Below are 15,779 nucleotides of genomic sequence, written 5' to 3'. Positions count from 1 at the left end.
CCTACTTGGCCATTGAAAGAACAGTTCGTTCTTCACTTTCTCTAGGATCTTATGTAATGGTTCTCGGAACATAGCATGGACTGCCTATGCCCCTGTGGATCCAGACTGCTCCGAGTAATCCCTTCTCGGCCGATTGCTGCTGTTAAAGTAGTCCGACCTAAAGTCCCTCCTCTCTTGAGGGACAACCTTCGCTTTGCCCTTTCCCGTTTGTTGGTCTTCTTTGACTCTCTTGTACTTGTCGATTCTGTCCATGAGTTGGCGCACGCTAGTGACCGATTTCCTTGTCAGGGACTTCCTTAAACCATGCTCTGTCGGCAGGCCCCTCTTGAATGTGCTAATGGCGACATCATCATAATTTCCCTCTATCTCATTATACATTTTCCAATATCTGTCTGAGTAGGCCTTCAGTGTCTCTCCTTCTCGCATGGACAAGGACAGGAGGGAATCCAGGGGCCAAGGGACTTTGCTACTGGTTATGAAGCGGGAACCAAAAGCCTGTGTCAGCTGCTTAAAAGAGTTTATGGAGTTTGGCTTGAGGCCATCAAACTATCTCATCGCCATGAGTCCCAAGCTGGACGGAAACACTTTGCACATCAACACCTCGTTCCTAGAATGGACGGTCATCCTCTAGTTAAACTGGCTTACGTGCTCTACTGGGTCCGTCCGACCATTATATATAGCAAAGGTGGGTTAGTGGAACCGCCGAGAAAGCTCAGCCCCCTCTATCCTACGCATGAAAGGCGACTGGGAGATGCGGTCCAAGGCCTTACTCATGGCGTTATTTGCCAGGCTTTGGTAAGATGGGCTTTTGTGGCCGCGTTTGTGAGGTTGCTCTTCCTCATAGGAAAAGGTTTCACTTGGAGGGGTTCTTGATCTCCGCCTGTACTCATTGTCCTCCTCATCGCTAGTGTCCGAGCCGGGTGAAGGACGCTTTCGCTGCGCTCGGCGTAACTTCTTCTTCAAGTCGTCGATTTCTTGCTGTAGAGCCCTATGATCGTTTTGCTTATGGGATGCGTGACCTTTCCCTTTTGAGCGACTTCTGCTCATGTGGGAGGTGTTTACACTACCCTCTCGCTGCTTGTCTTGATCTTTCTCCCGTTCGAGGTTCAAAAAGTTGTCTTGCCGTTGGGAGTCTGTGTGTCCGGTTTGGCGCAAACCTGATCCTTCCATTTCTAACGGTTTCACTTGTCGAGGCACGAGTTCTTCCCACAGACGGCGTCAATTGTAGGGTCGCGTTTCGGGGCCTAAGCCCAACAGGTATGGAGTTCTGGCCCAAGGAGCCCTAGACAATAAATTTGTAGAGAGGGGGTTACAGAATTAGGCCTTAGCAAAGTGAGTGTTAGTTAACTTTGGGCCATACAATAATCGAACATAAGAAAATCTCCTTCATGTCCATTGGATATTCGGTCCGAGGAGGCGTATGGGGTGCACCTCTGTTCTTGATCAAAGGCTATGGTCTTTCTCTCCTTCTTCTGTTCTAAGTTCTTCTTTTTTTTTTCAGTCCCCCTCTTCATGGGACTCCCTTCTCTTATATAGCCCCCTTGAAGCTATCAAATCCTTGCACCTGTTGATCATCTGAACCTTCACTTGAGTGTCCGTCCCATCGGACATCTCCCCCATCTTTCTATGAGTTGTAGTAGCCAAGGTAACACTGTTTGCCAGTCCTCTCCACATTAATGCAGCTAGAAAAGCAGCTGCCATGCATTTAATGTGGCAGTTGTGGTCTCTCCCTTGATATCCTATACTCTCTTCCCTTTCACAGGCTTGTAGGACTCATCACTGCTACTAATACTCGTTGGAGTCATTCTTTATTGCTGGTAGGGTGCATGTTTGAGCCATACTTAGTACGTCCGAGAAGGCATTTCTCCTCGGACCGCCTTTTAAACAAGACTGGGCCCATAAGAATTGGGTCGGAAGCCCTTTTGGCGCCCACACATTCTCCTCGAACGCAGTCGAATTCTATATGGGGCCCAAGGCCCATTGTTTGATCTGGGTATTTTACCCCTACAATAATAATAATAATTAAAAGTAGCTTTAATAATTTACCGATGTGAAATTTCAAACCATAACTTAACGCCTCAATTGCCAAGAGACTTATTGTTTAACTAGTATTTCATGGTGTTTTAAACAAAAATATCTAGTGTTTAAATCTCATATTCTCATTGTAACTATTGAATTATAAAAAATATATTACTATCTTAATTAGCAAGTATCATTTAAATTATCAAAACTTATTTATTTTTCTTACTATGAACAGTATCACAACTTATTTCTAGTTTATTTAATTTATGTAAAACTTTTTTTTTTTTTTTGTTTAAATGGAATGTAAAACTTTTTTTTTCCCCTCCGATATATAACTGTATGCTCATCCCAGTATCCTACTTATTTTTTAAACTTGACAAATCAAACAAAATAAACTCTCCCAAACAAAAACCACTGCTAGTAAAAGTAATTATTTCACAGACCGTAAAAGTTTAACGCTGAAGATGCAGTAAAATTGAACAACTTTGGGTTCTCCGCCACGAAATTTACCACTGCTTCGTGTTAGAGAACTGGAGCACGGCTCTTGAAGCATGTTTCTGATAAGCTTCAAGTATATATGGTTAGTTCTTATAGGGGACTGTGATTATCTGTCACAGTAGCCTGGACTCTGGAGACCATTGGGTGTTACATGTAACGGCCAAATGTGTTTCTCCATGCAAAACCATAGACATATATGGCAAACCTTCCAAACATGACCTTCGTCCTGTTCTTTAAATTGGATGCTACTCCAACCATTTCCATGCACAGCCTCTAAGAAAGAGAGACAGATCTAGAGAAAGAATTCTTCAAGTGAGACTTCTCTTCTCTGAACTTCACAAAAGAGCTAGAAAGAATAAAAATCCTCAGTCTTTTTCTTAGCCATTTTGAAATCTTTCCTTTGCCCTTTACTTTTATCATCCAAGTTTGACATTTCATTCTTTGTCCCGTCTCATTGATTTCATCTATTTCAAGTCAATCTATAATATTTATATATGACTGACTATGAAAGTAAATCTAGGAATGCTGCAAATTTGATGTGATAATTACGCATGTGTGTGTTTTTATGTGCCGGGTTCTTATCATTGTTAGATTGAATTATTAAATTCGCCCGTTTGCTAAAAATTTTAACCTTCTGAAATAATTAATAATTTATCATAAACTTAGTCTCCACCTTAGCACTCATTTAAAAAAAATTTCATTTGTTATACACCACTAAATAAGGGTAGTTTAGGCTTACACTTAATGAGATAATGTTGAATTAAATGAATAAATTCATTATTTAAAAATTTAAACTTTTTGTATAATCAGTAATTTATTAGTCACCATAGAAAAAGTTATATTTTTCAGCCTTTATAATGCTAATTTGGTTCCCACAAAGTGAAAATATTGATTCCGCCCATGTTTGCTTTCTTGTAATTCAATATTATTAATCTTGTAGATCCGCTATATTTTTCACATTATTTCGTCACTATTTTGACGTACGTATTGATTTTGTTCATTTTCATGTTTTGAAAAGGTTTATTGTGATTATGGCTGCCCCGAACCAGAACAGAGAACTCCTTTACATGATCACTCAATTCCTTGAACATGAAAACTTGACAGAAGCGGCTCGCACGTAAGTCTTCATTTTTCTCTCCAACTCTCCCATCCATATTTTGAAATTTCGCTTATTTTGTTTTTCTGGGATAGCCTTGAGCGCGAATCAGGCTTTTACTTCAACATCAGGTATTTTGAGGACCTGGTGCACAACGGATCATTCGGTGAAGCCGAGGAGTATGTCGATGGCTTCACTACCATCCATGAAAACTTGTTCTCTACCAAGATCTACTTTGAACTTCGAAAGCAGAAGTTCTTTGAGACCCTACAAGAGTAATAAAGCTTATAACATTAATTTAATTTTAGTCCCATGTCCTTTCTAACTAGCTACAAAAACGCAAAATTTATGTTTATGCCTATTTATTTATCATATATGTAATTTTGTTGTATTGGCAGTGGAGCGCGTTGCAAGGCTTTAACCATGCTCATTCAAGAGTTCGGCGATTTTGCACCTTATAACAGAAGCTTTTCCGCTGAAGCCGCTGCTCTTTTGACTTTGGATGATTTCAGGTATGAGTTACATAAGGTCTTTCCAGTGCACAAAATTAAAAATTCCCACTTTTGCAAAGTCTGAGAGATGCCAAACATGATTCGAGAATTATATAGGTTATGGGAAAAAAATAAAGGTTTAAGTAAAAAATAAAATATAAACTATGAAAGGGAAGAAATAGGCATGATTTGAAACGGTCAAAATTCTATTCCATTTTATTAACAATTTGCTGATGTGACCCTTTCAGGCATCATCAATCACTTGCTGGTCATGGAGACGTCAACGAAGCAAGAAGATCGGTGATGAATGATATCCGAAGGTGCCTCCATGCTAATCCGGTTTTCCAGGGGAAACTTCAGCCGCCAAATATCAGATCCACATTGCAACAAGCCATTATGCTTGCCAACTCAGGAAATAATAATCAGCAGCAGAATGGAGTTGGTGGAAATGGTTGTCCTGCTCCACCTAGTAATTATAATGGCTTCTCCTTTTCTGAGAGAAACTAGAATGCCCTATCCTATGGGTGGTGCTATCCCCTTCCTGAGAGAAGTGATGATTTCTTAAAAATTATCATTTCGTAGCATACAGGGTTTTTTTTTTAATAGTTTTTTTAGAACACAGGGAAAGCGGCTTCATGCTTGTCTTCCATTATTGTTGTCTTTAAATTTCGACACAGGAATGGGGGCTTATCTTTAATTTCTGTTTAATTTAAGTTTATGAAGTTGAACTCAGTTGAATCGAATATCATCTAGTTTTCAGAAGTTTGTTTTCTTTATGCAACTGCATGTTTACTATAGAAGGGAAAGACAATCGTTATTTCTTTTTATGTTTTCCTTTCAAACTAAAAATAAAAGATAATTAAGAATTTGATGTAGTAATGTGCTTATTAAGTATAGCTAATATGGTAGTATGTGTTTGTTTCTTTAAAAATTATTAAAAAAAAAAAAAAAATTTCGGTAATTGTCCACATTATTTAAAAGAATGTATTATATGTAGTATAATTTGTCTCACTCATTTTTAAAAATTACAAAGACTTTTGAGACAAGTTTGTATGTGTTTGTTCCAAAAAAAAAAAAAAAAGACTTAACACATTAGTTTAAAGGGAAATGCTAAGGGCACTCATTAAGAAACTAGTTAAAGAAAGTTTTTATGGGAAAAGAAAAAAAAGCAATTAATGTTTTAACAGCTTTTTTTCATTTCCCATAAAAATGATGTCAAAATTTTCCTAAAATGAATTCTGAAAGAGTGTCCTTAATGAGCCTAGTTTAAAAGACAATTGTTAGGATTTTTAGTACTCTTAGTCTAAACTTTATAATGAAAAGAGGATTTCTATTTTGAGGAGGCCTTAAAGTATACAAGAGTTTGGATTTGTGGTTGGCGTCTCAACTTGAGAAATCAAAAGCTAGCGAAGAGAAAGGGTTGGTGCAACCAGTTGCTAGCAAGAGTGGAGAGCGCAGACATCTACACTTACTTAGAACTTGGAGGATTTATAAGTGTGCTATATCGCAATTATCTATACTAGTGGATTGATTCACTGGGCTGGGCTCTGAAGAGTTTTTTACTTCTTGTTGGGTTTTTTATCTGTAAATACATCTTGTATTTGGGTGTGTGTGTGTGTTTGAGGATTTTCTGAATTTTGCCTTTATCCATGCAATTATGTAATTGGTCAATTAATTACATGGGCTTAATTGACTAATTTGCTAAAACTAGTAATTAGTCGGAATTGAGGTGTAACTATTGGACGATAATGGATTTACTAATTATAAGTTACCAATAAGTCTAATGCCATACTTTTTTCACAAGTATTGAGGTGTTATGTTACTATTACTACATTTCATTCCATGTAGGCTCCACTCTATTTTTGAATGTAGAATCCCACTTGAGTGCACGTGCACCAGTAAGTAACTGCATGCAATTCTAACTGCTAGATGATAACGGATTACTAACTTTAAGATATCATATAAGTCTATTGCCATACTTTTCATAAATATTGATATGGTATGTCGTTATTAGTACATTTCATTCCATATAGGTTCCACTCTATTTTTAAAAGTAAAATCTCACTTAAGTACACATGCTCATTGTTAAGTAATTGTATGTAATCCTAAATGCGGGAAAATAACGGATTACTAACTGTAAGTTATCAATAAGCCTAGCACCATTATTTTTCACAAGTATTGAGAATCTAAGATAGTGTGTTGTTATTTGTAGATAATAAAAGTGGTTTTAAAATTTTCAAACCATAACTTTCTGGCCTAAATTACCAAGAGTTTTATTACTTAACTGGTACTTTTTGGTGTTTCTAATGAAGATATCTAGTGTTTAAATTTCCTACCCCCATTGCAACGTTAAATTATAAAAAATATTACCACCTTAATTCTCAAGTATCAATTAATTTATCACAACTTATTTATTTTTCTTTTTATGAACAATATCACAACTTATTTCTAGTTTATTTAATTTATGTAAAAATTGTTTTTTGTTTAAATGGTTTGTAAAACTTGTTAAACAATTTTCTTTCCCATGTATAACTGTAAGTTTATCCTACTTATTTTTTATACTTGACAAATCAACCAAAATAAACTCTCCCAAACTAAAACTGCCACTACTAAAAGTAATTTCATAGACAATGTGCAACAAGACCGTAAAAGGTTAACGCAGAAGGTGCAGTGAAATCAAACAACATTGGGTTCTCTGCTACGAAATTTACCACTGCTTTGTGATATGTATTTATGTTAAATCTCATTCCTTCTTCCTTGTGTTTGTTTCTAAAAAAGAAAAGAAAAAAAGAGTGAACATATTAGTTTGAAAGACAATAAGTGGTGGAGCCAAAAAAGTTACCCAAGGGAAATCAAGCTAAATGTATTATTGTATTTCGATAGCCTTAACTCTCTCAATATAAATACGTATGACTTTATTTTTGGAGAAAAAAAATTCTTTTGCAACAAAGATTTACTTATATATTATTATAAGCCTATGCTTTAAATGCTCATAAAGTCAATATTAAAAGAAAATTAAAGCAGACAATAATAAATTAAAGAGCATTTATACTTTTTTAAAACAATAAACAAGAGCCATGACCTAAAATTTACTCAATATTTTAAATTTTAAACATTAAAATAGAGAGGGAGGGGTATTTTTGGAAAAATTAAAGGGGGGCCTTGGCTCCCCAGAACCCCCACCCTCTACCCCTGAAGAAAATTGTTAGAATTTCTAGTGTTGGTATACACATGAGAATGAAAAGAGGATTTCTATTTTCTCATGATTATTATGATATATTGTTCTATAGAACTATTGATTATAAATTTGTAAATTAATAAAAATTCAAGTGTCAGGAGTAGATTTGAGGGCTAATAGTACAAAGTCAATTCTTAAAGAAAATATTGAAGAGATTGAAAAAAGAAATCAAGTTTTATCATCACTATGGCCCTTTTGGATATACACCCTCAAAAAAAAAAAAAGGTTTTATCATCACTAGTTGAAAATTAAGAAAATGATTTGCATGAAAAATATTTTGGAAAAAAAAAAAAAAAAAAAAGAAAACAAACAAACAAACAAAGAGAAGAGAGGGATGTTCTTGAGAAAATTGATGAAGATTAAAGTGAATTAAAATCGCATAAGGCAGAAATTGTAGAGAAAATTGTCAAAATTCTTGATGAAATCAAATAAGATGATTGCAAATCTCATCTTATTATTTTAGTGGTAGGCAATACATCAATTTTTATAGATTTTATTGGAGTTCAAAGATTTGATTGGATCGTCAACTATTATTTGGTGAATCTTTTCAATTGCGTGAAGATCAAGGAGACAAAAATTTCAAGTTGCTCAATTGATTAATTGCAAGTTTTGGGAGAAATAAAAAGGGTTGCATTATTCAAAATATTTTATTCATTTGACATTAAAGATGTCAAATCTCCAATATTAATGCAAGGATGTGGTTTTTTTTTTTTTTTTTCAAATGGAGTGATACGATGCAGGACATGATATGCAATTTAATTTTTGTAATTTATTAATTTTGATATTTTTATGTAATTTTCTAAATTTTAGGTCTGGGGTTAGTATTTCCTTGATTATGTAGAATCCCACCTAAGTGCACGTGTTTACTGGCAAGTAACTGCATGCAATTCTAGCTGCTGGACGATAACTGATAACTAACTTTAAGATATCAAATTAGTCTATTGCCATACTTTTCATAAGTATTGATATAGCATATCGTTATTAGTACATTTCATTGCATATAGGTTCCACTCTATTTTTAAACGTAAAATCTCACTTAAGTACACGTACTCATTATTAAGTAACTGTATGTAATCCGAATTGCTGGAAGATAACGGATTACTAACTGTAAGTTATTAATAAGCCTAGTACCATTATTTTCACAAGTATTGAGAATCTAAGATAGTGTGTCGTTTTTTGTAGATAACAAAAGTGGTTTTAATAATTTATCAATGTGAAAATTTTCAAACCATAACTTACCGACCTAAATTGTCAAGAGTCTTATTATTAAACTGGTACTTCCTGATATTTCCAACAAAAATATATAGTATTCAGATTTTCTACTCTCATTATAACATTGAATTATAAATAATAAAATATATATATATATATATATATATATTAACACCTTAATTCTCAAGTATCATTTAATTTATCACAACTTTTTTCTTCTTCTTTTTATGAACAATATCACAACTTATTTCTAGTTTATTTAATTTATGTAAAACTTGTTTTTTGTTTAAATGGAATGTAAAACTTGTTAAACTTTTTTTCCCCTATATATAACTATATGTTTATCCTACTTATTTTTTAAACCTGACAAATCAACCAAAATAAACTCTCCCAAACTAAAACTACCGCTACTAAAATTAATTTCACAGACAATGTGCAACAAGACCGTAAAAGGTTAACGCTGAAGATGCAGTAAAATTGAACAACTTTGGGTTCTCCGCCACGAAATTTACCACTGCTACGTGTTAGAGAACTGGAGCACTGCTCTTGGAGCATGTTTCTGAAACGCCCCAAGTATATATGGTTAGTTCTTACTTCTTATTGGGGGCTGTGAATGTGATTATCTGTCACAGTAGCATGGAGGACATTGGGTGTTACATGTAACGTCCAAATGTGTTTCTCTATGCAAAACCGTATACATATATGGCAAACCTTCCAAACATGACCATGGTCCTGTTCTTTAAATTGGATGCTCCTCCAACCATGTCCACGCACAGCCTCTAATTGAGCTTCAGAGAGAAAGAGAGAAAGACAGATCTAGAGAAAGAATTCTTCAAGCGAGACTTCTCTTCTCTGAACTTCACAAAAGAGCTAGGAAGAATAAAAATCCAAAGTCTTTTTCTTAGCCACTTTGAAATCTTTCCTTTGCCCTTTACTTTTCTCATCCAAGTTTGACATTTCTTTCTTTGTCCTGTCTCGTTGATTTCATAAATTTCAAGTCAATTTATAATATTTATATATGATTGACTATGAAAGTACATCTAAGAGTACTGAAAATTTCATGTGAAAATTACGCATGTGTGTGTTTGTTTTTTTGGGTTGGGTTCTTGTTATTGGTAGATTGAATTATTAAATTCATTCTTTTACTAAAAATTTAAATTTTTGAGATAATTGATAATTTATCATAAACTCAATCTCCTCCTTGCTACTCATCTGAGAAAATTTCACCTGTTAGAACTTAGACATCACCATAAGTATTGTTTAGGCTCATATGTGAAGAAAGAGTGTTAAATTGATTAATTAAATTCATTATTTTTCTTAAAATTTAAACTCTTTGTACAATGAGTAATTTATTAGTTACCACAGGGAAAAAAATTTAGCCTTTATATATTATTGCTAATTTGGTCCCCAAAAAGTGAAATTATTGATTCCGCCTGTGTTTGGTTCCTTGTAAATTAAATCAATATTAATCTTATAGATCTGTTATATTTTTCATAATTTTGTTACCATTTTGGCGTACTGATTTTTTTTTTTTTTTTTTTTTATTTGCATGTTTTGAACATGAAAGGTCTGTTGTGATTATGGCTGCCCAGAACCAGAACATTGACCTTAACTCTAATCCGAACAGAGAGCTCCTTTTTATGATTACCAAATTCCTTGAAATTAAAAACCTGACAGAAACAGCTCGGACGTAGGTTTTCAATTTTCTCTTAATTTGTCTCCAACTTTCCTGTCCATCTTTTAAAATATATAATATAACATGTTACTTGGTTTTTTCTTGGATAGCCTTGAACGCGAATCAGGCTTTTACTTCAACATGAGGTATTTTGAGGACTTGGTGCACAATGGAGCGTTCGATCAAGCCGAGGAATATGTCGATGGCTTCACCGATGTCCATGAAAACTCGTTCTCGACCAAGATCTATTATGAACTTAGAAGACAGAAATTCCTTGAAATCCTGGAAGAGTAATTAAACTTAATAACTTTAACTTTCTACTCCCATGTCCTTTCTAACTACAACGCAAAATTTAATGTTTAAGGCTAATAATCATATATGTAATTTTGTTGTATTGGCTAGGGGAGAGCGTTGCAAGGCTTTGGCCATGCTCATGCATGAGTTCCGCGACTTTGCACCCTATAACAGAAGCTTGTGCGGTCAAGCCGCTGCGCTTTTGACTGTGGATGATTTCAGGTACGAGTTACATAGGTCGTCCCCTGTGCACAAAATTGAAAATTCCCACTTTTGGTTTATGTTCCAACTTTTTTTTTTTTTTTTTTTGGAGAGGTTAATTCGAGAATTAGATATTATGGTTACGTTTAGCATTAGTTTAAAAAGTCAGTTTTTTTTACTATTTAGCTTATTTTTACTATTATTCATAAGTTTCATTTCACTTTTTGGTACTATTTATATGTCCTACTATACTATTTCAACTATTTTATAGTTTTATTTACAATACTTTCAGTAAAAAAATTTCAATTCAACTAAATAAATTGTTTCCAAACGAACTCTATAGGTAATAAAAAGTTAAAAGGTACAAATTAAAATTTAAACTAAGAAACGAAATAAACAAGATTTGAAATGGAGAGAATCTTATTCTTTTGAGATTAAATTCTATAAGGATGGGGTGTAAAACTCATGTTTTACACCATCCAATAAGTGATTGTCACATCAGCATTTTACTTAAAATTTAATACATCCTACCACACCTAATAACATCTCGATAAATTTCCAATTTGATTGGATTTATATATGGGTATTAGAATTGATTGAGTATGATTATGTTTATTCTTAAATATGTGATAAGATGATATGGCATGTTAGGATTGGAGGGGTAAAACATGTGTTTTACACCACGTCCTTATAGAATTTAATCTCTATTCTTTTTGTTAACAATTTGCTGATGTAACCCTTTCAGGACTTATCAAATACGCACTGGTCATGGAAACATCAACGAAGCAAGAAGATTGACTATGGATGAGATCCGAAGGTGCATCCATGTGAATCCAGCCTTCAATGGGAAGCTAGAACCGCCAGATATTATATCCTCCTTGCAACGTGCCTTTATGCTTGCCAACTCAAGGAACCAGCAGCAGAATGAAGTTGGTGGAGATGTTCATCCTGCTCCGCCTAATAATTAATGGCTTCTCCTCTTCTGGGAGAAACTAGAATGCCCTATCCCTATCCTATGGGTGTTGCTATCCCCTTCCTGAGAGAAACTAGTTTTCTGTCTTTTTTAAGTGTTTTCTTCATAATTATTGTATCTAAGAACATTGCCTGTCTTTAATTTTTACAAGACTTCGTGCTTGTTTTTCATTGTTGTTCTCTTCAAATTTCAATACAGGAATGGGGTTTATCTTTTAATTGCTGTTTTAAGTTTATAAAGTTGAATCGAATTTCATCTAGTTTCCAGAAGTCTGTTTTATTAGCTAAAGCAATACTCTATATAATCTTATTATGATATCATCAACATGAATGTCCTAAATAGAGAACATGGCCGGCTATGGAAAACCTAGTTAGAGATTATTGAGTCCTAAAAATGGCAAGGGTTCAACTACATCTGCAACTGCGCATATGGCCTGACCAATCAACCCCACCAAATTAGTTTATATCATAAAATTTGTGTAAAGTTGTTATTTACAACTAATTTGTGTTGGTTTTAATTCTGTGCCAAACTTGATTGTAATTAAGTTAAATCTTATGTACCCTATATTTTATATGGAATTTCTTTGTATGGGTTGTGTGTGAGAGAGTATGAAGACTCAAGACAAATTAAAGATCAAATGAGTTTTTGCGAATAACTCACAAGAAGACTTCCCGAGAAGTGAAGCCATGTGCTTAGCACATGACTGGAATGCGAAGAGTTATGATAGGTGGCGACAGTTGGTTTTCGCGAGTATTTCGCGGGTATGGCCTTCCCGCAAGATACCTGCAAAACATTCTGTTTTGTTATTCTGTCATATCTGATACACTATGTCTCTACCTATACTATATATACTCACATATTGAGAGGAGTTCTTTCAGAGAGAAAACCTTAGTCACAACCCTTGAGAGTTAGAGATTATCATACCCACAATCCTCTACACAATCCATTGTGGTTTTCTTCAACTCCTACCTCTCCATATCCAAATCCTTGAGAGGTTGATTACTCAAACACTTACCACATCCATCCTGAATGTAAAGCGAGGTTTTGGTGTTTCTAGAAAGCATTGGAAGAAGTCATTTGTCTGGTGGATGCAATCGGGCTGAATTGTGTAATCTAGAGAGTTAGAGAAGACAAGGCTTCTTCAAGTCAGTTGGTAGTAGGAGCTTGGAGGGCTAAAGTACATGGGGTAGACTAATCTTGGAGGGTCTTTTGTTATTCGTGTACTCCAACTTATTCTCTAGTGGATCGATTTACCACTTGGAGGGCGGCAGAAAGGTTTTTCGCCGAGTTCTTCAGTTTCCTTTTCAATAACACATCGGAGTGTTATCTTGTGTTTGCATTCTTCTTCCCTACTCTTTTAGCTTACATTTTATTGTTAATATTTGATGAATATGGCTTAGAATAGTTATATTGTTTGTTAGCTCGCATTTACTCTATTCCGCACTTAGTTTAAGTTAGAGTAAAATCAACTGAGCCATAATTTTTAATTTGGGGGTCTAAACAGCTCTTTTTTTTTCATACATATTCGAACTTTCAATTGGTATCAGAGCAGGTGGCTATGGTTTCATTACTTAAGTGTGATCCTAGACCCTTTTTGAGATGGATCGATCTCAATCGCTTAATGCTCCTCCATACTTTGATGGAGCAATTATGCTTTTTGGGAAGTCCGTATGAAGGCATTTCTATGTTCCATTGATGATAGTGTTTGGGGCGCTGTCAAGAATCAAGATAGGATGGACTAGGCCGAAGGCCACCTCCATATGGGATAAGGCAGCTCTTGCGGCAGCTAATGCTAATAGCAAGGATTTAAATGCTATTTTCTGTGATGTTTCTCTTGACGAATTTCACAAGTCTCTAATGTTACAATTGCCAAGGAGGCGTGACAAATCTTGGAGACGACCTATGAAGGCACCAAAAAGGTGAATGACACCAAGTTGCAAATGCTTACCACACACTTCGAGGAGCTGAAGATGAGTGAAGACAAGTCATTCAACTCATTTTATGGGAAGCTAAATGAAGTGGTGATTGGGAAATTCAACTTGGGAGAAAAGACGGAGGACTTCAAGATTGTGAGGAAGATTCTACGATCATTACCGGAGAGCTTTCATGCAAAGATCACTGCCATCAAAGAGAGCAAAGACCTTGATAAGATTAAAATTCAAGAACTCATCAGTTCTCTTCAAACCTATGAGCTATCTCTACCATCTCAAAGGAAGAGCAAATCTCTTCCTTTCAAGACAATCAATGAGAGATTGGAAGCTCAAGACTCCTCGGATGAGGATGAGATTGAAAAGAATGTGGCGTACCTTGCTAAAAACTTCTGTAAGTTCCTAAAATTCAAGAGAGATGGAAAGTCTTTTAAGAAGGGAAAATTCTCAAATTTCAAGAAGGACAAGAAAGACTTCAAGAAGAAGGATTCAAAAGATTGCTCACCGTCTCAAATGGTCACATGTTTTAAGTGCAAAGGGCATGGGCATGTGAAGAAAGAATGCCTCACGTATTTGAAAGCAAAGGGTAAAGTTTTTGCAACCACCCTTAGTTACCCAGATGGTTCCAATTCTGATTCGAAAGAAAGTTGTGACGGAGAAGGAAATTACTCCGTATTTATGGCCATTGCACCTATGGACTCATCGGAAGATTTAAGCCTTCTAGTGGAAGAACTCAGTGAGCACACCGAAGTAGAGTCTATGGGAATTGGGGAAGAATCTAATGATGAAGATGAAGGAACCAAGGAATTGCAAGAATCTTATAATTCCCTTCTTGAGAAAATCAGAGAGTATGCTAGAGTGGCTAAGGTAGCCTTCAGAAAAATGAAGAAAGTTGAACAAGACTACAAGAGTATACTCATGAGGTACAAAGAAACGAAATGTGAAGTTGAGGTGCAGAATGGAGAACTAACTGAAGCCTACTCTAAGATCAAGTTTCTTGAGCTTGAAGTGATTCAAGCTAATGTCAAAGTGGAGTGCGTTGCCTCCAAGAAACTTGACGAAGTGCTTGCACATCAAAAGCCTTTTTCTGATAAAAGTGGCTTAGGATATTCAGGAGAAAATAGTTCAAGTGCCAATGTGTCCAGGGAGATGAAATTTGTTAAAGCTAAAGAACCAATGGTAGCAACTCCAAGTGTTGAGAATGTAAAAGTGGAGAAGAAGCCAAATGGAAATGCTCAAAAGGTTTTAACAAAACCTCAAAGTCTATTTGTGGTAAAACCCAAGGCTAAAGGGAAGTCTCTCCCAAAGCCTCAAAGAAATCCTCAAGTTCAACACTTCTGCTACCATTGTAGAGTTCAAGGACACACAAGACCTAACTGCTATAAACTTCACGCATTGAAAAAAGCAAATTTTCAAAGGCTAAGAGGACAAGGAAAGGGGAATTGGAACGCCAAGCAATCAAAAGGGCAAGAAGCTGATTCCGGTTTTAGAGATGTGATGAAGATAATAGATACCAAATATAGCAACAAAAAATTGTTTTAGTGACGAAATATTTCGTTGCTAAATGTAGCAAAATTTTGTAAGAAATGGTTTTAGTGACAAAAATTTTTGTCACTATATGTGCCTGGATTTTCTTAAAAATAGTTTTAGTGACGAACTTTTTCATCACTATATGTACCCGAAAATAGTTTTAGTGATGAAATCGTTTGTCACTAAATATGATTTAATAAACTAAAGTGTTTTTAGTGACGAAATATTTTCGTAACTGAATAGTGTTTTTAGCGAGGAAAACATTTAGTGACGAAACGGTTTCGTTGCTAAAAGTTTTTTTTTTTTTTTAAACAAATTGGACTTTTAGTGACTAAAGTTTTCATCGCCAGGACTTTTAGCGATGGGGTTTCAACGACGAAATGAGTTTCGTCACTAATTAGTAGATTTCGTCGCTAAAGGTCCTTAGCGACGAAAGAGTAGACTTTTAGTGACGAATTTTTTTGTCACTGAAAATACATTTTGTTGTAGTATATACCCTTTCTAGAAAATGTATATACTATTTCCCATCTTAATAATCTTTAAAATTAGGATAAGTTTAAGTCTTATTGAAAAAAAAATACTTGAGTATGATAAATTTTATGTCTACAAAACGTGTGAAAA

General features: G+C 35.0%; 1 protein-coding gene across 1 annotated transcript; it reads left to right on the top strand.

The window, feature by feature from the left end:
- The first annotated feature begins 10,137 nt into the window (after nucleotides 1-10,137).
- LOC126696215 (protein TPR3-like) lies at nucleotides 10,138-11,695 on the top strand. Its single transcript, XM_050392992.1, has 4 exons — nucleotides 10,138-10,247; nucleotides 10,343-10,522; nucleotides 10,635-10,748; nucleotides 11,473-11,695. Exons 1-4 carry the CDS (start codon nucleotides 10,138-10,140, stop codon nucleotides 11,693-11,695), a joined length of 627 nt encoding a protein of 208 aa, XP_050248949.1.
- Nucleotides 11,696-15,779: the final 4,084 nt, after the last annotated feature.

This window comes from Quercus robur, chromosome 2 (assembly GCF_932294415.1).
Source record: "Quercus robur chromosome 2, dhQueRobu3.1, whole genome shotgun sequence".
Classification (NCBI taxonomy): Eukaryota; Viridiplantae; Streptophyta; class Magnoliopsida; order Fagales; family Fagaceae; genus Quercus; species Quercus robur.
Note: the sequence above shows the minus strand (reverse complement) of the source record. Positions and strands in the feature narration are given on the sequence as shown.